Genomic DNA, 20,093 nt, shown 5'->3' with positions numbered 1-20,093 from the left:
TTTTTTTTTGAGACGGAGTCTCGCTCTGTCGCCCAGGCTGGAGTGCAGTGGCCGGATCTCAGCTCACTGCAAGCTCCGCCTCCCGGGTTTACGCCATTCTCCTGCCTCAGCCTCCTGAGTAGCTGGGATTACAGGCGCCCGCCACCTCGCCTGGCTAGTTTTTTGTATTTTTTAGTAGAGACAGAGTTTCACTGTGTTAGCCAGGATGGTCTCAATCTCCTGACCTCGTGATCCGCCCGTCTCAGCCTCCCAAAGTGCTGGGATTACAGGCTTGAGCCACCGCGCCCGGCCCCCTCTACAATTCTTAAGGATTAAGGGAGGAGGGGAAGTATGTCAGAAGTGTTTGACCCAGAGCAACTCCATCTTGAAAAGGGGCTGGGTAAAATAAGTCTGAGACCTACTGGGCTGCATTCCCAGGAGGTTAGGCATTCTTACTCACAGGGTGAGATAGGAGAAGCTTGGCACAAGATACAGGTCACAAAGACTCTGCTGATAGAACAGGATGCAGTAAAGAAAGAAGCAGGCCAAAACCCACCAAAACCAAGATGGCGATGAAAGTGACCTCTGGTCGTCCTCACTCCTCATTATACACTAATTATAATGCATCAGCATGCTAAAAGACACTCCCACCACCACCACTACGACAGTTTACAAATGCCAAGGCAACTGTGGGAAGTTACCTAAACAGTTCCCTAAAAGGGGAGGGAGCTTCAGTTCCAGGAAATCTCTGCCCTTTTCCCAGAAAGCTCATGAATAATCCACCCCTTGTTTAGCATATAATCAAGAAATACCTAAAAGTAGACTCAGTCAAGCAGCTGATACTGCTGCTCTATGGAGCAGCCATTCTTTGGTTTTGATTTACTTCTTTTTTTTTCCTTTTTTTTTTTTTTTTTTTTTTTGAGACGGAGTCCCACTCTGTCACCCAGGCTGGAGTGCAGTGGCCGGATCTCAGCTCACTGCAAGCTCCACCTCCCGGGTTTAAGCCATTCTCCTGCCTCAGCCTCCCAAGTAGCTGGGACTACAGGCGACCGCCACCGGGCCCGGCTAGTTTTTTGTATTTTTTTTTAGTAGAGACGGGGTTTCACCGTGTTAGCCAGGATGGTCTCGATCTCCTGACCTCGTGATCCGCCCGTCTCGGCCTCCCAAAGTGCCGGGATTACAGGCTTGAGCCACCACGCCCGGCCTCTGTTTTTGTTTTTGTTTTTTTGAGACAGTCTCCCTCTGTTGCCCACGCTGGAGAGCAGTGGCATGATCTTGGCTCACTGCAACCTCCGTCTCCCAAGTTTTAATAGTTTCTCCTGCCTCAGCCTCTGGAGTAGCTGGGATCACAGGTGCGCACCACCACGCCCGGCTAATTTTGTATTTTCAGTAGAGACAGGGTTTCACCATGTTGGCCAGGCTGGTCTCGAACTCCTGACCCCAGGTGATCCACCCGCCTTGGCCTTCCCAAGTGCTGGGATTACAGGTGAGAGCCACAGTGCCTGGTCTGTTTCTTTACTTCTTTTATAAACTTGCTTTCACTTAAAATAAAAAAAAAAAAGAAAAGAAAATCTGGGGGCTTCAAACTAATAAATGTATTGTTATAACATTTTATATTTAAGTCACTTATAGACAAGGGGAAAATCTCCTCCAAACCAAAAGAGAGAGAGAGAGAGAGAGAGAGAGAGAGAGAGAGAGATTATACACAGAAAGCACTTCTAAAAACATATGCAACGTAGCAAATCTTTTCTTTACAATTTACTGACACTTTAAATTTAGCTGACTCTGGGATGGATAAGCATACAAATACTTGGGTATTGAATCTGAAAACTTTAAAAACTTTTTTTTTTTTTTTTTTAAATAGAAAAGCCCTTTGGGCAGTTAAAGAAGGAAAGGGAACAAGATCCAAACCAATCTGTTGGGTAACCAAGTGAATATATATAGAGGCAACAAAAGGGTCATCTAGCAGCCTTTGTTCAGAAAGGGTTAGCATGCCCCAGCCAGTATTTTTAAAAACCATTAGGATATAGGAAGTACTATAGCTTCTATAGCTTCTGGTCAGCTCATCGCTGTCAGGTAAAAATGATTTCTATGGACTCTGGGTATCCAGAATGGGAAAAGAATGGAAGTGACAATAGAAGAGAAGAAAAGTGGAGAGAGGCTTTGCCATGACCAGGGAATATCAAGTAACTCAGCTTTGCACCTGAGCTCCAGAACAGCAAATGAGCCCACCCCCATAAGATCAAAGAGGCTCTGCTTCCTACTGGGCATCCTGCAGGACCTGGGCCCAGAAGACCCACCCCTGAAGACAGCATCTATAGCCAAAGTCCAGGGAAGAAGCTTGCAGTTTCTCTACATCAAACATTCTCACACTTTTTGGTCCCTTTTACACTTTTAAAGATTACTGATTTCCCCAAATGTGGGTTGTATCAATGAATATTTATCATAATAAAAATAAAAACTGAGAAATTATTTTAAAAAGTATTTAACAACTGATTTCAAAATAACAATAAGCCCATTATAACACAAATAATATATATTATATGAACTTTTCATACAAGCTTCTGCATTCGATCTGTTGTGATATCACACATCATGGAACCTCTGGAAAATTCCACTCTACACTTGTGAGAGAGAGAATGAAAAAAGCAAATGTTTTAATAGTATCACAAAAATAGTTTTGACTCTGCGGACTCCTGAAAAGGGTCTCAGAAAACCTCCAGGGATCTCCCCATGCCATACTTTTGAGAATGGCTGCCCTCTGTACTTGAACACCATGTTTTAAAAACCCTGCTTAACTTGGTCTAAAGCCTCCACCTGACCATATTACTTATTCCCTGAGTCTATAACCTCCAGAGGAGCTACAGAAAAAAATCACTTCAACAAGGCACCCAGCAATTCTGACCCTGGAGTGGATGGGCCATCACCACCATTTTCAGGAGGAAGCAAATCAGAACTGGGGAAGGAGTGTAGAATAAATGAGTGTGTGCGCCTGAAAAACGCAAAGTTGGAATTCTAATTTTGTATTTGGAAAATATAAGTGTCAATGGAAACTGAATAAGCAAAAGAAAATACTGACTACTGAAACAGGCAAACACGAACTGTCTTATGCATATCTCAACTGGGGAAAAGACATCTTATTTGTCTTTATAGCCCTAATTGGCACATAAGGAGTACTCAATAAACGCTGAGTTGTCTGGGTGTGGTGGCTCATGCCTGTAATCCCAGCACTTTGGGAGGCCGAGGTGGGTGGATCACCCGAGGTCAGGAGTTTGAGACCAGCCTGGCCTACATGGTGAAACCCTGTCTCTACTAAAAACACAAAAATTAGCCGGGCTTGGTGGCGGATGCCTATAATCCCACCAGCTACTTGAAAGGCTGAGGCAGGAAAATCACTTGAAACCTGGAGATGGAGGTTATAGTGAGCCAAGATGGTACCACTGCACTCCAGCTTGGGCAAAAGAATGAGATTCCATCAAATAAAATAAATAAATAAATAGGCCAGGCATGGTGGCTCAGGCCTGTAGTCTCAGCACTTTGGGAGGCCGAGGCAGGCAGATCATGAAGTCAGAAGATAAGAGACCATCCTGGCCAACATGATAAACCCCATCTCTACTAAAACTACAAAAAATTAGCTAGGCATGGCGGCACCGGCCTGTAATCCCAGCTACTCGGGAGGCTAAGGCAGGAGAATTACTTGAATCTGGGAGGTGGAGGTTGCAGTGGGCCGAGATCGTGCCACTGCACTCCAGTATGGCAAGAGAGCAAGACTCCATCTCAAACCGAGGCGGGTGGATCACGAGGTCAGGAGATCGAGACCATCCTGGCTAACACGGTGAAACCCCGTCTCTACTAAAAATGCAAAAAAAAAATAAAATAAAAATAAAAAATAAAATAAATAAAAATAAATGCTGAGTTGATCTGAGGCCTTGAATACTCATAATTAGTAACCAAGAAACAGGGCTTCTGGTGTTTTAACAGATAATGTGGTTTTAAAAATTATATAGCTCAAAGTGGAATGAATTTTCTTCAAACTTTACCTTCATAAGCAATTTTACATGGTATACCTAGATCTCCCAATTCCAAATAAACCCTTAGACATACATACTCTTTTCTGGCCTCCATTCTATTTTATTCCTCCTCCTCCTCATGGCCAAATCCATCAAAGATGCTGTCTTTCCAGTTCTCCTCTCTGAGCTCCTGAGACCTGGGTTCTATTTTCACACCTGGACTCTTAATCACTAGTTTCTCAGGGTCCTGCTCAATATCCTCCTCCTATTCTAAAGATTTTTTTTTCTTTTTTTTTTTTTTTGAGATGAGGTCTCACTCTGTTGTCCAGGTTGGAGTGCAGTGACATGATCACAGTTCACTGCAGCCTCGACTTCCCCAGGCTCAGATGATCCTCCCACCTCAGCCTCTTGAGCAGATAGAACTACAGGCACATGCCACCACGTCCAGCTAATTTTTTTGTAGAAATGAGGTCTCCTTATTTTAACCAGGCTGGTCTCAAACTCCTGGGCTCAAGAGATCTGCCCACCTCAGCCTCCCGAAATGCTAGGATTACAGGCATGAGCCACGGCATCTGGTCACTCTTCCAAAGATTCTGATTCTGTTTTTTTTTTCTTTTTCTTGAGACAGGGTCTCGCTCTGTTGCCCAGGCTGTAGCGCAGTGGCATGATCTTGGCTCACTGCAACCTCCGCCTCCCGGGTTCAAGCGATTCTCTTGCCTTGGCCTCCCCTAAGTAGCTGGGATTATGGGCACATGCCACTATGCCCAGCTAATTTTTGTATTTTTTTAGTAGAGACAGGGTTTCACCATGTTGGCCAGGCTGGTCTTGAACTCCTGACCTCAGGTGATCTGCCCACCTCAGCCTCCCAAAGTGCTGGAATTACAGGCATGAGCCATCTTGCCCGGCCTGATTCTGTTCTTACACACGTTTATCTTCAGATACAGCTATTCAATAGCATCTGAAACAAAAATAGGAGCTCAAATGTTTCATTCAGCTTAACCAAACTGTAGAAAAGTCATTTTATCAAAAGCAACCATGTCCCCAGAGTGAAACATCATCATTTGATGTGACATGTGTATGTGCAGCAAAGAAGCCTGAGCGGGAGTTCCTAATCTCTTCTTCCTCCTAGCTCCCTGCTGGGATGACTCCACCAAAATCACCTTGGCCCAGAGCTGGAGCCTGGAGAGCTCAGGCCAAAGCTGAAACCTTGGGGTCACCACAACAAGTGGTAACTGGGGTATACCCAACTGCAGTGCCTCAGAAAGGTATAGACTGGAGAGAAGACCACCCCTTCATTCCAGTGATTGTGGGGTTGGGTAAAGGGAGACATAACAAACACCAAGGGGGCTCACTAAGTGAGAAAGCCACTTGCTGTGGAAATTTCTGGGAAATTCCATTTACATTCACTCTGATGCCAGCAGGAAAGTGGAAAATTACAAAATAGGGATAGGGACAGCTCATACATGAGGAGGGCTTCTCCCAACAGATTCACAGCAAACACTCACTGGAGAAAAATCCTTATCTTCCACTTTCTGTTGGTTCACTAACGGTCAAAAGATCCTAACACCCTGCTTCTGAAAGTGTTACAGCATTCACAGCCACTAAAAGAGGAGGCAAAAAAAAAAAAAAAAAAAGACTCCAAGTCCTTTAGGGGGACAGAGTGGCCTGAAGAATGATGCATTAGTCAGCATGGGCTGCCATAACCAAAATACCACACACTGTGAGACTTAACAGTAATTTATTTTCTCACAGTTCTGAGGGGACCTTCTTCCTGGCTTGCTGATGGCCACCCTCTCCCCTGTGTTCTCATGCGGTGGAGAAAGCTACCTCTCTGGTGTCTCTTCATGTAATAACACTAATCCTATCAACCAGCGTTCATACTTACAACTTCACTTAACCTTCTATAAAGACTCTATCACCAAATACAGTCACACTGGGGGTTAGGGCTTACACATATGAATTTTGAGGCATACATAGCAAATGGAGACCAAGTCAAACAACTACAATAGTTGGTTACAAATGAAAACCTCAACATGGAAGAATATCACAAGCATGAAATAGAGTAAAAGAAATAGACACAAAATAATACACTATTATTAATATACTCTAACATTCTATTAGTACAATGTTAAAAGGACAGACAAAACCTATGGTATTAGAAGGTGGCACAGTGGTTCACCTGAAGAGGTGGGGTAGTGAAGAGATCTGAAGGAGGCCAAAGGGAGGCTTTTAGGGTGTGGGTCATAGTATATTTTTTGCCTGGGTCATGGTTATTCAAATGTGTTTACTTTGTGATAATTCATCAAGCTGTACACTTATGATTTGGGCACTTTTTATGTGTGTTACGTTTCTTTTTGTTTTTTTTTTTTTGAAATGGAGTCTCGCTCTGTCACCCAGGCTGGAATGCAGTGGCGCGATCTCAGCTCACTGCAACCTCCGCCTCCTGGGTTCAAGCAATTCTCCTGTCTCAGCCTCTCAAGTAGCTGGGACTACAGGCACACCCACCATGCCCAGCTAATTTTTGTATTTTTAATGGAGACAGGGTTTCACCATGTTGGTCAGGCTGGTCTCGAACTCCTGACTTCAGGTAATCCACCTGCCTCGGCCTCCCAAAGTGCTGGGATTCATAGACATGAGCCATTACACCCAACATTTACATTTCAGTAAAGAGTTTTTGTGTTTTTTAAAGTCAATGATGACTTTAAATAAAATGTCAATAGATAATGCCTAAACCTGAAAAACAAGTAAGACTACAAGGATGTTATCAAGTATGAAAGAATCATTTAAAAGACTAGAGAATCATTTTGACAGATTAAAAGTGGCCATCTTGGGAGACAAGGAAACAGGTGAGTCTAGGGGACTGCTTTGTAACAAGTCTTGACTCTTTAAACTGTGTGTAATATGTAACTTGAATAAAAATAATTACATGAAAACTTATTTTCATAACCATAATGAGGACACTGGTTAAAGATGGCATACTGATCACATGCATTTCTCTCTCCTGACACCTGATAGGCCCAACTGAAGAACAAAGACCAAATGACAAAGAATGGCCAAGAGAAGGGAAGGGGTGCCACCAGAAGACAAGTGACTTCAAAGAATTTCTGGGAGATAAAAATCTGACAGCAGTACAGTGGCACATGTAGTAGGGCACAGAAAGCCAACCCTAGAATATGCTTGGAAAAGGAAAAACTCAACTGTCCATAGAAAACAACTCTGCGTTATGTGTGTGGAATGTCCCAGTGTAAAGGCCAATGTTCCTCTGGCCTCTATGAGGCTAAGCCAGGCACTCGTTACCTATTTACTGGGAGTTCTCAGTTTTCTTCTTAGGGCTGCACTCTTGAAGACAGGAACAGAATGAAAAATCACACAAATGAGGAAAGCCTGTGATTTTTCCTGATGTCTTTCTCCATAATTAAGCCTCTTCTTTCAAAAAAGGAGCTACAGTCAATTCTGGTTGTTCATTTTATGAAGTTACTGTGCTCACTGAATTGGTGAATACTAAATCATTGCTTCTAGGGGATTAGGTTTCTGCAAGCCTCTGGTCACAACATTTTGCATCAACTGATCAATACATAAGTTTGTTTTATGTTTGTATCTGTTTAAGAATACCTTCTTTACTATATATGATTGGTTAACACTGAATTCACAGCCACAGCACTGTAACGCACTGAGTGAAACTTCTAACACATGCATCTTGTTTGTAAAGCATCACAGCCATGCACAGTGCAAGGAAAAACTCAACTGTCTAGAGTTTTATCCATGGCAAGGCCATGAGATGCCTTAGAAAGAAAACGCACGTGTTAGGTAAGTTTCACTCAAGTATGCATTAGGAAGACTAGACAGCACTTCAGCAGTAAGATTGGGGCCCATTTTAAATAGCAAAATCATCAACAAAAAGTACAAAAACGGAAAAAAAAAAGGCATTAAATAGATCACAAAAAAGACACTGGTTTACATCATGAAGACTAAAATAAGAAAGCAAAGTGTCCCCTTGTTGAACCTCAGCTAGCGATGTGCATATTTTTCACCGTTCTGCATATGTCCAAAAAGGATTACCAAAGCACTGTACTGATTTTGGGGTTACAAATAAATTTTATCGAACAGGTAAATTTGCAAATATAGAAACCACAAAAACATGAGTATTAACTATCTGCCTGGAAATGAATAGTGGTGATGGTTGCCCAACAAATGTACATATACTTGATGTCACTGAACTACACACTTAAAAAAGGGTTAAAATTATAACTTTCATGTTGCATGTATTTTACCACACACACACAAAGTGTTGGCCAGGTGTGGTGGCTCATCCCTTTAATCCCAGCACTTTGGGAGGCCCAGGTGGAAGGATCACTTCAGCCCAGGAGTTCAAGACCAGCCTGAGCAACATGGGGATGCTTCATCTCTAAAGAAAATACAAAAAATCAGCCAGATGTGGTGGCACACACCTCTGGTCCCAGCTACTCAGGAGGCTGAGGTGGAAGGATTGCTTGGGCTCAGGAGGTAGAGAGCTGCAGTGAGGTGAGATTGCACCACTGCACTCCAGACTGGGTGACAGAGCAAGACCCTATCTCAAAAAGAAAAACAAAATGTTCAAAACTGTGGAATTAAGTGACTTTTTATGTATAGGGATTAGGTTTATATGGAGCTTTTTTCCCGCACATTAACTATACCTCCAGGTTGTACTAAAAGCATGCTGTTTTTATGCTTTTTTAGCTATATATGTAGTCTATATCTTATATAGAATATGTAAATTATATCTTACACCAAGGCTTTCTTTCACTCTTGTCTGCTTGTTTCCAAAAGTTTCTGTTTCTTTTTCTTAAGAGACAGGATCTCGCTATGTTCTGCAGGCAGTGGCTATTCACAGGAGCAATCTTGATCCCAATCCCCATCACCCTGATCAGCAGGGGAGTTTTGACCTGCTCCATTTCCGACCTGGGCCAGTTCACCCCTCCCCTAAGACAACCTGGTAGACCCCTGCTCTTGGGATATAATTAATTTTTAATTGAAGCAAATCATTCTGGGTTTTTGTTTTTTGTTTTTTTTTTTTTTTTTTTGAGACGGAGTCTTGCTCTGTCGCCCGGGCTGGAGTGCAGTGGCCAGATCTCAGCTCACTGCAAGCTCCGCCTCCCGGGTTTACGCCATTCTCCTGCCTCAGCCTCCCGAGTAGCTGGGACTACAGGCGCCCGCCACCTCACCCGGCTAGTCTTTTGTATTTTTAGTAGAGACGGGGTTTCACCGTGTTAGCCAGGATGGTCTCGATCTCCTGACCTCGTGATCCGCCCGTCTCGGCCTCCCAAAGTGCTGGGATTACAGGCTTGAGCCACCGCGCCTGGCCAATCATTCTGGGTTTTAACATTTTTTTGTCAGTGACTACAGTTGTTTTGAATAAAAATTCAATTCACCACTGTCTACCTACCCCCAAGAAACTACTTGCTGAGTTTTGATATAATGTCAAAGAACGATATCCACAATCACCTGAAAAGGGTATTAATATACTCCCTTCCTTCTGTAGCTACATTTCTTCACACACTTCAACCAAAACAACATATTGAAATAGTGGGAATGCAGAGTAGACACAGGAACCCAGCTAACTTCTATTAGGCCAGACATTAAAGGGCTTTGCAAAAAATTTAAACAATGTCACTCTTCTCAATAATTTGCTTTGGAAAATAGTTGTTTTTCATAAAAATATGTTACTTACATTACCATGTAATAGGATTATTTTTAATGAATTAATATATATTTTAAGTTCCTAAGTAATAACTTCTAATTCAGCAGCTATCAATACATATAACCCTAATAAATAAAAGCTTTGGGGAGTTCTCAATTTTCCATTTATTTATTTATTTATTTATTTATTTATTTATGAGACAGGGTCTCGCTCTGTCACCCAGGCTGAAGTACAGTGGCACAATCTCGGCTCACTGAAAGCTCCGCTTCCCAGGTTCACGCCATTCTCCTGCCTCAGCCTCCTGGTAGCTGGGACTACAGGTGCCCGCCACCTCGCCCAGCTAATTTTGTTTTTGTATTTTTAGTAGAGATGGGGTTTCACCATGTTAGCCAGGATGGTCTCAATCTCCTGACCTCATGATCCACCCTTCTCGGCCTCCCAAACCGCTGGGATTACAGGTGTTGAGTCACCACGCCCGGCCTCAATTTTCAGTTTAAAGGAGTTCTGAGACAGAAAAGTTTGAGAACTGCTGTTCTCATCAATGGCATTGTACATAACCACTGAAACGAACAATTATGATGATTAGTGGCAACATAGAAAACTGCTTTGGATAAAATTCTGAGGGCGGAAAAAACAAGATACAAAATTATAATCAAGTATATGTTGAAAAAACATGTATATGGAAAATACACAAAAACAAAAATGGTATTCAGAATATTAGGATTGTGGGGTTTTTTTCTTCTCTATTCTCCAAACTTTCTGTAAAGTTGTTAACATAGTCTTCACCAACAAACTCGTGACTAAACATATAACCATTTATGCAAAGTCTCAGGAAGTTTCACACACCCCAGGATGAAGAAATGGGGTTTCAATAGGCCTAGTAGAGAGAGGATAGGAGTGAAGCACCAGATGAAAACGCAGGAGGGGGAGGACTCAGTGATTGAGGGGTGGGATCATCTGTTCCTCCCAGGCAGAAGAGAAGGTTCTTATCTAGAGAAACTGAATACTCTCAGAAATCTAAGGACACAAATATCTGGGGTCTTCAATAAAAGCACCAGACAACTCCCAGTAGGAAAGCTCTGTGGTCAAACATGTCCTATTCATACAAACACAGCTTGTGATCAGACGCTTAGGGCTCCACATTAGGTACCGACAACCAGAGGCTAACAGACTACCACAGAAAGTCTCTACATGAAAGAGAGGTTAACAAGAAAGAACCCCAGAAAGAAAGAGAAACAATGCAAGGAACGAAAATCTACTTTATAAAAAAGCTTAAAAAAAAAAAAAAAAGAGCCAAGAGCTAGATGCTGTAAAAACAACAACAACAAACAGATGAAAATGATCAAAGAGTGAGCTGCGGGGAGAAGAGGAGACACACACACACTTTTTTTCTTTCTTTTTTGAAACAGAGTCTCGCTCTGCCACCTAGGCTGGAGTGCAGTGGCGTGATCTCGGCTCACTGCAACCTCCGCCTCCTGGGTTCAAGTGATTCTCCTGCCTCAGACTCCCAAGTAGCCAGGACTACAGGTGTGTGTCACCACACCCGGCTAATTTTTGTATTTTTAGTAGAGACGGGGTTTCATCATATTGGTCAGGTTGGTCTTGAACTCCTGACCTCAGGTCTCGATCTCTTGACCTTGTGATCGGCCCACCTCGGCCTCCCAAAGTGCTGGAATTACAGGCATGAGCCACCGCGCACAGCCTTCATGAGTATCTTTTATGTTCACAACATCCTCGTGACTTAAATGCATGATACAGATTGTCCCTATTCCCTTCTTTTAGAAAATTCTTTTCACTATATAATTCTACATCTCTGTTCTAACCCCAAGGACAGCAGTTAAAACTCTCAACATAATACACAATAACCCTTTAACTTATACTAACTCAGAATGAATTAAGTCCCCAAATCATCAATGCCACTCTTCCCGTAACCCTCTGGGTTTTCTTCAGAGGTTTTAGTTCTTCAACAGGCAAGATACATCACATTCCCATCACAGGGCAAGAGAACACTGACAAAAATAAAGATGTTAGCTGAGAAAAGTACTAAGTAGCCAGGTGCGGTGGCTCACCACAACCAGGCTGGAGTGCAGTGGCGTGATCTTGGCTTACTGCAAGCTCTACCTCCCGGGTTCACGCCATTCTCATGCCTCAGCCTCCAGAGTAGCCGGAGGCCGGGCGCCCGCCACCATGCCCGGCTAATTTTTTGTATTTTTAGTAGAGACAGGGTTTCACCGTGTTAACCAGGATGGTCTCCATCTCCTGATCTGGTGATCCACCCACCTCGGCCCCCCAAAGTGCTGGGATTACAGGCGTGAGCCACCGCGCCCGGCCTACAGAACTGTTTTTTAAGTCATGGGACAAATCTTCACGAAGACATGAAACCCAAATGTAATAAAGAAAAAGATTAAATGATTTTGCCACAAAAATACTTTAAAACTTCCCACAAACAAGACATCATAAACAGTTAAAAGAAGCAATCTAGGGAAAGATATTCATAACCTACATTAACAGACATATCAGACAGATGACTGAAACATAAAGGGTTTAACTTCACTAAGATTAAAAAAAAGAAAAATGAATAAAGGATATAAACAGGAAACTTGTTTTATTTTTATTTATTTTAGAGAGTGTCCTCTGTTGCCCAGGCTGGAGTACAGTGATACAATCATAGCGCAATGCAGCCTTGTACTCCTGGGCTCAAGTGATCCTCCTGCCTTGGTCTCCCAAAGCACTAGGAATACAGGCATGAGCTACTGTGGGGGGCCAGGGAACTTGCTTCAAAAAGAAATTATGAATGACAAAAATATACAAAAAGATCATAAATCTAAGTTGTGAAAAGGGAAAAAGCAACTTCTGGCTTTTTCTACACCCTTTTTTTGTCCATATGTGCTATGGTTTGAATGAATATCCCCTTCCAAACTCATGTTGAAATGTAATTGCTATTGCAGCAGTACTAAGACACGGGGCCCTGGAGAGGCAATCAGACTGCAAGGGCTCTGCCCTCTTTTCTTCCTTTCTCCTCCTCTTCTCTTCCCTCCCCGCTGCTCCCCACCCTTTGCCCTTCCATCACGTCCTTCATGTATCAAGAAGGTCCTGGCCAGATGCAGCCCCTGGATCTTGGACTTCCCAGCCTCCACAACTGTAAGAAATAAATTTCTTATCTTTATAAATTACCTAGTCTCTGGTATTGTGTTACAGCAGCAAAAACAGACTAAGACATTCAGATAGACAAAAATTATCTACAGTGTAGAAGCATGTAGGAAAATGAACACTCTCATTCATTTTGGTAGGATAATAAAGTAGATACATCACTTTTTATTCAAAACCAATTTATTAGTATCTATTACAATGTCAAATATTCATCCACTTTGACCTAGGACTTCCATTTCTAGGAATTATCCTGCAGAAACACTTAACAAGGACACATAATGCTAAAGAATGTCCACTGCAGATCTGTTCGTAACAACAAAAACTCAGAAACAACCCTAATGCCCACTGACAGGAAATAAACTATGGCACCACCATACCCAGGGAGGCTATGTTGCCTTTAAACTAATATGTCAGATCTATGAGTACTAAGATCCAGACACGGTCAAGGTACATTACTAAGTTAAAAAAAACCTATCATCATGTCCCATATAAGTCCCTTTTTGTTAAATTTTTTTTAAAGTTAATGTTTATATAGAAAACTCTGGGAATATATACCAAACTGCTGAAAGTGACTGTCTTTGAAGAGACAAATTTCAAGGAACTTACTTTCTACATAATTAATTTCTATAATGTTTACATTTTATGTCATATCTACAATAGGCCAAAAAAAAAAGAGTAAAATGATTTTGTTCAAAAGATTTTTCTTTTAAGTTCTGGGATACATGTGCAGAACGTGCAGGTCTGTTACACAGGTATACACGTGCCATGGTGGTTTGCTGCACCCATCAACCCATCATCTACATTAGGCATTTCTACTAATGCTATCCCTCCCCTTGACCCTCACCCCCTGACAGGCCCTGGTGTGTGATGTTCCCCTCCCTGTGTCCACGTGTTCTCACTGTTCAACTCCCACCTATGAGTGAAAACTTATTCAAAGTTTTAAAAAAACTGAGAAAATTTTTACATTAAACCACTCTGCTAGTCATATTCAAGCATTTCTAGAGAAAGAACCTACTAGAAGTAAACACCATAGGCCAGACTCCAGACAATGTTAGTTAGGTAAGGTAAATGGGAGAGGGCGTGTCTGTCCCAATGCTCTCTTAGCCCACCATCTCTGCCCACATAAGGAAGCTGGTAAGTAGCTACTTGGAACTAGTGGGAACTAAGAAACTCAGAGGTCTGGTTCCTTATCTCAAGAAAGCTTTAATCAAGGACAACAAGGACAGCTCCGCCCACACAAGCTGTTTACAGATTCCAAAAGCAGTCTATAGCAGCTCAACAACGAGTCTTAACTAAAAATCCACAAGGATTTTATCACTAAAATTGATGAACTGTCAAGAGGCAAATTTCTGGCAACAGTCTTTTAAAAATCCAGTTAGCATAGTCCAGTGCTTCCCAATCTTTTCCAAGTCTCAGCACACACAGGAAATGAGAATATTTACGGGGCACACTGCTTCAAACAGAGGATGCTTGCTGACAGATGACGGATCCAGGGCTCATCCTCTTGCAGCCCCAGGCCTGGTGGGCTGCAGGCATGAATGCTACGTGTCACAGTCTTGGACCCTCCTGATGGCACATCTATCAGGAGCGTCCTGCACAGGGAGAGTATTTGTTTTAAAAGCTTCCATCAAATATTACTACATTCAGGCCAGGCACGGTGACTCACACCTGTAATCCCAGCACTCTGGGAGGCCAAGGTGGGTGGATCACCTGATGTCAGGAGTTTGAGACCAGCCTGGCCAACATGGTGAAACCCCCTCTCTACTAAAAATACAAAAAACCAGTTGGGTGTGGTGGCAGGTGCCTGAAATCCCAGCTACTCGGGAGGCTAAGGCAGGAGAATAGCTTGAACCCAGGAGGCAGGAGGTTGCAGTAAGTCAAGATCACGCCACTGCACTTCAGCCTGGGCAACAGAGTGAGATTCTGTTGCCACCCGCCCCCCACCAAAAAACAGTATTATTACATACATTTAACAAATATTTATTAAGTACCTAACAGGTTCCAAGCACTATGTTAAGTTCTGTCATCTTCCGCTACAGACTGGAGATAGCCTGCAGACTAGAGGAGGAGACAGACAAACGAGCAATTCCAATACAATGTAAATTGTGCTGTGTAAGGGGAGTATCGGGATTTTTATGGAATCCCATGCCTGGGGAAAGGGGATTTGTCAATGATTATGTCTCAGAAATGTTCCCTAAACAGAAGAGTAAAGAGTACTTCAGGTACAGGAAACAATAGGCGCAAAGACCTAAATACAAGAAATTATATCAAAGGTTGGGCATGCTAGCTCACACCTGTAATCCCAGCATTTGGGGAGGCTGAGGTGGGCAGATCACTAGGTCAAGAGGTTGAGACCATCCTGGCCAACATGGTGAAGCCCCGTCTCTACTAAAAATACAAAAATTAGATGGGCATGGTGGCACACGCCTGTAGTCCCAGCTACTCAGGAGGCTGAGGCAGGAGAACTGCTTGAACCCAGGAGGGGAGGTTGCAGTGAGCTGAGATCACAACATTGCACTCCAGCCTGGTGACAGAGCAAGACTCCGTCTAAAAAAAAAAAAAAAAAAAAAAGGCAGCAAAACAGGCTCTGTACCATACAAATAGAACAATAGGAGGGAGTTAGTTTTGTGGTTTTAATACATGTATTTTTTGATTAATAGGAATAGGGCCTATAAGAAAGTCATTTCACCAAGGTTAGGAAAGTATGTGCCTTCCTACACAATAACTGATTAAACGTACGCTATGAGAAAAGTAAATTAAGAAAATTCTTGAAGATAAATTTGTAAATATTGACAATACTATTGATTAGCAAGCAAGTAAAATCAGCTCATACAAATTAAGTGTATTCCTGAAGTTAAAGACAATTTTTACTGTGATGGCAGATATTTGCTACTGAAAAAGAACAAAACATTACCTATTTTTAAGAGTAAAGATTATTTAAACCCTCTATGATATTTCCAACATTTAAAGTAATGGGAAAGCAAAAGAACTCCCAGATGGGCGCAGTGGCTCACGCCTGTAATCCCAGCACTTTGGGAGGCCGAGGCAGGCAGATCATGAGATAAGGAGATCGAGACCATCCTGGCTAACACGGTGAAACCCCCTTTCTACTAAAAATACAAAAAATTAGCCGGGCATGGTGGTGGGTGCCTGTAGTCCCAGCTACTCGGGAGACTGAGGCAGGAGAATGGCGTGAACCTAGGAGATGGAGCTGGCAGTGAGCCAAGACTGCACCACGGCACTCCAGCCTGGGCAACACAGCAAGACTCCATCTCAAAAACAAAAAACAAACAAACAAACAAATAAACAAAAAACTCCCAGACACCTAATACATGTTTCATGTTCTTTTGAGAAAGCTTAATTAGGCTGGGCATGGGGGCTCATGCCTATGATTCCAGCGCTTTGGGAGGCTGAGGCTGGTGGATCACCTGAGGTTAGGAGGTCGAGGCTATAGTGAGCCATGACTGTGCTACTGCACTCCAGCCCAGGTGACAGGGCGAGGCTCTGTCTTGAAAATAAAATAGGCCGGGAGCAGTGGCTCATGCCTGTAATCATGGCACTTTGGGAGGCCGAGGTGGGCAGATCACGAGGTCAGGAGTTCAAGACCAGGCTGACCAACATGATGAAACCCCGTCTCTACTAAAAATAATAATAAAAAAAAATTCAGCCTGGTGTGGTGGTGTGCGCCTGTAATCCCAGCTACTCGGGAGGCCGAGTCAAGAGAATCGCTTGAACCTGGGAGACAGAGGGTGCAGTGAGCTGAGACCATGTCACTGCACTCCAGGCCTGGGCTACAGCGCAAGACTCCATCCCAACCCCCACCCTCCCACCACCAAAAAAAGGAAACAGCTTAATTAGTCAGGCATGGTGGCTCATGCCTGTAATCCCAACACTCGGGGAGGTCAAGGGAGGAGGACTGCTTGAGCTCAGAAGTTCAAGACCAGCCTGGGCAACATGGTGAGAACCCTGTCTCTACAAAAAAATTTTTAAAAATTAGCCGTGTGTGGCAGTGCATGCCTGTAGTCTCAGCTACTCGGGAGGCTGAGGTGGGAGAATCGCCTGACCCCAGGAGGTCAAGGCTATAGTGAGCCATGATTGCACCACTGCACTCCAGCCCGGGTGACAGGGTGTGGCCCTGTCTTAAAACAAAATAGGCTGGGCGCAGTGGCTCATGCCTGTAATCCCAGCACTTTGGGAGACCAAGGCGGGTGGATCACGAGCTCAGGAGTTCGAGACCAGCCTGACCAACATGGTGAAACCCTGTCTCTACTAAAAATACAAAAAAAAAAAAAAAAAAAACCAAAATTAGCCTGGTGTGGTAGTGTGTGCCTGTAACCCCAGATATTCAGGAGGCTGAGGCAAGAGAATCACTTGAACCTGGGAGGCGGAGGTTGCAGTGAGCCGAGATCGTACCACTGCACTCCAGCCTAGGTGACAGAGTGAGACTCTGTCTCAAAAAAACAAAAACAAAAACAAAAAAACGAGGTCAGGAGATCAAGACCATCCTGGCTAACACGGTGAAACCCCGTCTCTACTAAAAATACAAAAAATTAGCCTGGCGTGGTGGCAGGCGCCTGTAGTCCTAGCTACTCAGGAGGCTGAGGCAGGAGAATGGTGTGAACCCGGGAGGCGGAGCTTACAGTGAGCCGAGAAGGCGCCAATGCACTCCAGCCTGGGCGACAGAGCGAGACTCCATTTCAAAAATAAATAAATAAATAAAAACTAAAATAAAAACAAAACAAATAAATAGCTTACTTAGCTTAGAAATAAGGCCAAATATATCTATATTCTTTTCTCTCTCTTACATAGAAATAAACAGAGCAACTGTCATAACAGAAATAAGCATAACTGGTATTTACCTCTCTGCCTGTAAGGATATGTCTTGCCAATTTTACTTTTGCAAAATTCCCCTTGCCGATTGTTTTCAACAGTCTGTAGTTTCCGATGTGAGGTTGTTCGTCTGCACAGGAAGCTATAGAGTTTCTACACCGAGCTCCTGAACGGCTGGTACGAGAGGTAACTTCTTGACGCCCATCTCCATGTGACGTGTGCTGCAATACAGCATACACAAAGATAAGGAAACGAGAGAACACAGAGTGCTTGCCAAGTTCTAAGAGCTTCTAGTTGAAGAAACAACATTTCTACTTTAAGTATCTAGCACTTCAAAGGAATTTAACCACATAATATAAATTTGAGGAAAATGAGAATTCTGAGACAAAAAATACCAAGTGTTGAAGTTCAATTGGGTGTTCAGGAATAAATTAGATATTTTGCATATGTGGCTGCCATATATAATAGGAGTAAAAGGGCTGCCTTCCGGTTATACAGTGTTTAACTTTTCCATATGCTAGTAAGTGCACCTGCACACCTGCGCCTCACTACAGCCCGTGCAGCAGGGGAAAAGCTAATGTCACCATTCACCAGATAAGGGTACAGCTACATAACTGTTCAGGGGGAAATCTATAGAGAATCTGAATTCCCAATTTCCTTCTACACTACACTGCTAACAGTAATTCAAAACAATGTGCTTTACAGAAATAGCTAGATTGTGTGGCCCTTAATAGATGGCCATTGTTGAATAGATGAATAAAGTACTCAATATGTCTCTACCCTATGAAATATTCAGGCCCGAGAATTACACTTCTGTGTACACGCTGTGTACACAGCTTTATGCGCAGGCATCCTGCTACTACTGCTCCCTTGGCCCCCACACACAAAGGATGAGATGTCCCAATCCCTTCCCCATTGTGGCTGTTAACTCCTGCCCAAGGTAGGCTTCTCATTCCACATGCACTCACAGCCACTTTCTACCCCCTTTATATGTTTCTCTTTTCCAACTTTTTATCCAGGAAAATGCCCTGTCTTTCTCTATGTACCTATAAATCAAAACAAGCCTGATTTAACTAATAAACTGCTCTGTAATATACTCAAGTCAAAGAAAATGAAACTCAGTGTTTTAAAGTGAAAGTAAGCTTTAAAACTTCTGCCATCTACCTCTGAATTTCTCAAAAGATGTCCTTTTCAGAATCTCCACACTAATCTCCATCTACTTCTTCACTATTTCTCTAATACTTTCACATTCACATACCAGGTTTGGGGATAGGCTCTTGTCTATTTTACTCAATTATCACATAATATGGCATCTCAAACAACAATTTCTATGTTTTTACTGCAAATGTCTATTTTAGATAAAACAGGCTTTTTATGACCTCACTACAAATCTAGGCAACTTGTAAACATTGTTCCTATAACAAAAATGATTCTAATTTCCATATTAGAACTTGGGGAAAATAGTCCATTTATAAATATGGAGTTGATAAAAGAAAAGACTAAAACGATAATAAAGCTTTGACACTAAGGCTTTAATACAAAAACAGGTAGATTTTGTTGTGCACAAGATGCATGCTATTGTAACTGCAGTCTAGTTTTTTTTTTTTTTGAGACGCAGTCTCACTCTGTCGCCCAGACTAGAGTGCAGTGGCGCGATCTCGGCTCACTGCAAGCTCCGCCTCCCAGGTTCACGCCATTCTCCTGCCTCAGCCTCCAGAGTAGCTGGTACTACAGGTGCACACCACCATACCCGGCTAATTTTTGTATTTTTAGCAGAGACAGGGTTTCACTATGTTGGCTAGGCTGGTATTGAACTCCTGACTTTAAGTGATATACCCACCTTGGCCTCCCAAAGTGCTGGGATTACAGGCATGAGTCACAGTGCTCGACCAGGAAAATCTTAAGATTCATAGGCATCCAACGTTCCTATCTTTGCTTACTCACCAACATGCTTGTAATAAAATACTAACTCCTCAGCACTTCATCCACTAGCAATGTAACCTTCACAAGGACAGACTTTTTGTGTTTTGTTCATTATCAGATATTACGCAAACCTGAAACAGTGCCTAACACATGGTAGATATGCAATACATTTTTGCTGAATGTTAAACACATGGTAGATATGCAATACATTTTTGCTGAATGTTAAACACATGGTAGATATGCAATACATTTTTGCTGAATGTTAAACGAATTCAAGGCCCGCTCATCTCTTCTTCCTCTCCCACTACATCATCCAGTATACCCTAGCTTTGACTCAGTCAGTGTTGTTCCCTCCATTTGAATGTCCTTTCTTCTCTTCATATCTAAGGAAAACCTACTCATTCTATTGTGTTTGTATCATCTGTCACCATCTTCATGAAGCCTTCTATGACTCTCCCTGCATCTCATCAGAGCTTCTTACTTCTCCTTACTGGGATCCCAATGTACTTCGCTTGTATCTCACT

At 42.8% G+C, this 20,093-nt stretch overlaps 1 protein-coding gene across 1 annotated transcript in view; it reads right to left on the bottom strand.

Moving 5' to 3' along the window:
• MARK3 (microtubule affinity regulating kinase 3) overlaps positions 1-20,093 on the bottom strand; it is a 122,429-nt gene that overhangs the window by 85,927 nt on the left and 16,409 nt on the right. Inside the window, exon 2 of the mRNA XM_025391469.1 lies at positions 17,676-17,867. Within this exon, the coding sequence (XP_025247254.1) occupies positions 17,676-17,867 (192 nt within the window). The remainder of the gene's footprint in view (positions 1-17,675; positions 17,868-20,093) is intronic.

Source organism: Theropithecus gelada, chromosome 7b (genome assembly GCF_003255815.1).
Source record: "Theropithecus gelada isolate Dixy chromosome 7b, Tgel_1.0, whole genome shotgun sequence".
Classification (NCBI taxonomy): Eukaryota; Metazoa; Chordata; class Mammalia; order Primates; family Cercopithecidae; genus Theropithecus; species Theropithecus gelada.
The sequence above is the reverse complement of the archived record's forward strand: the minus strand, read 5'-3'. Positions and strand labels throughout refer to the sequence as shown.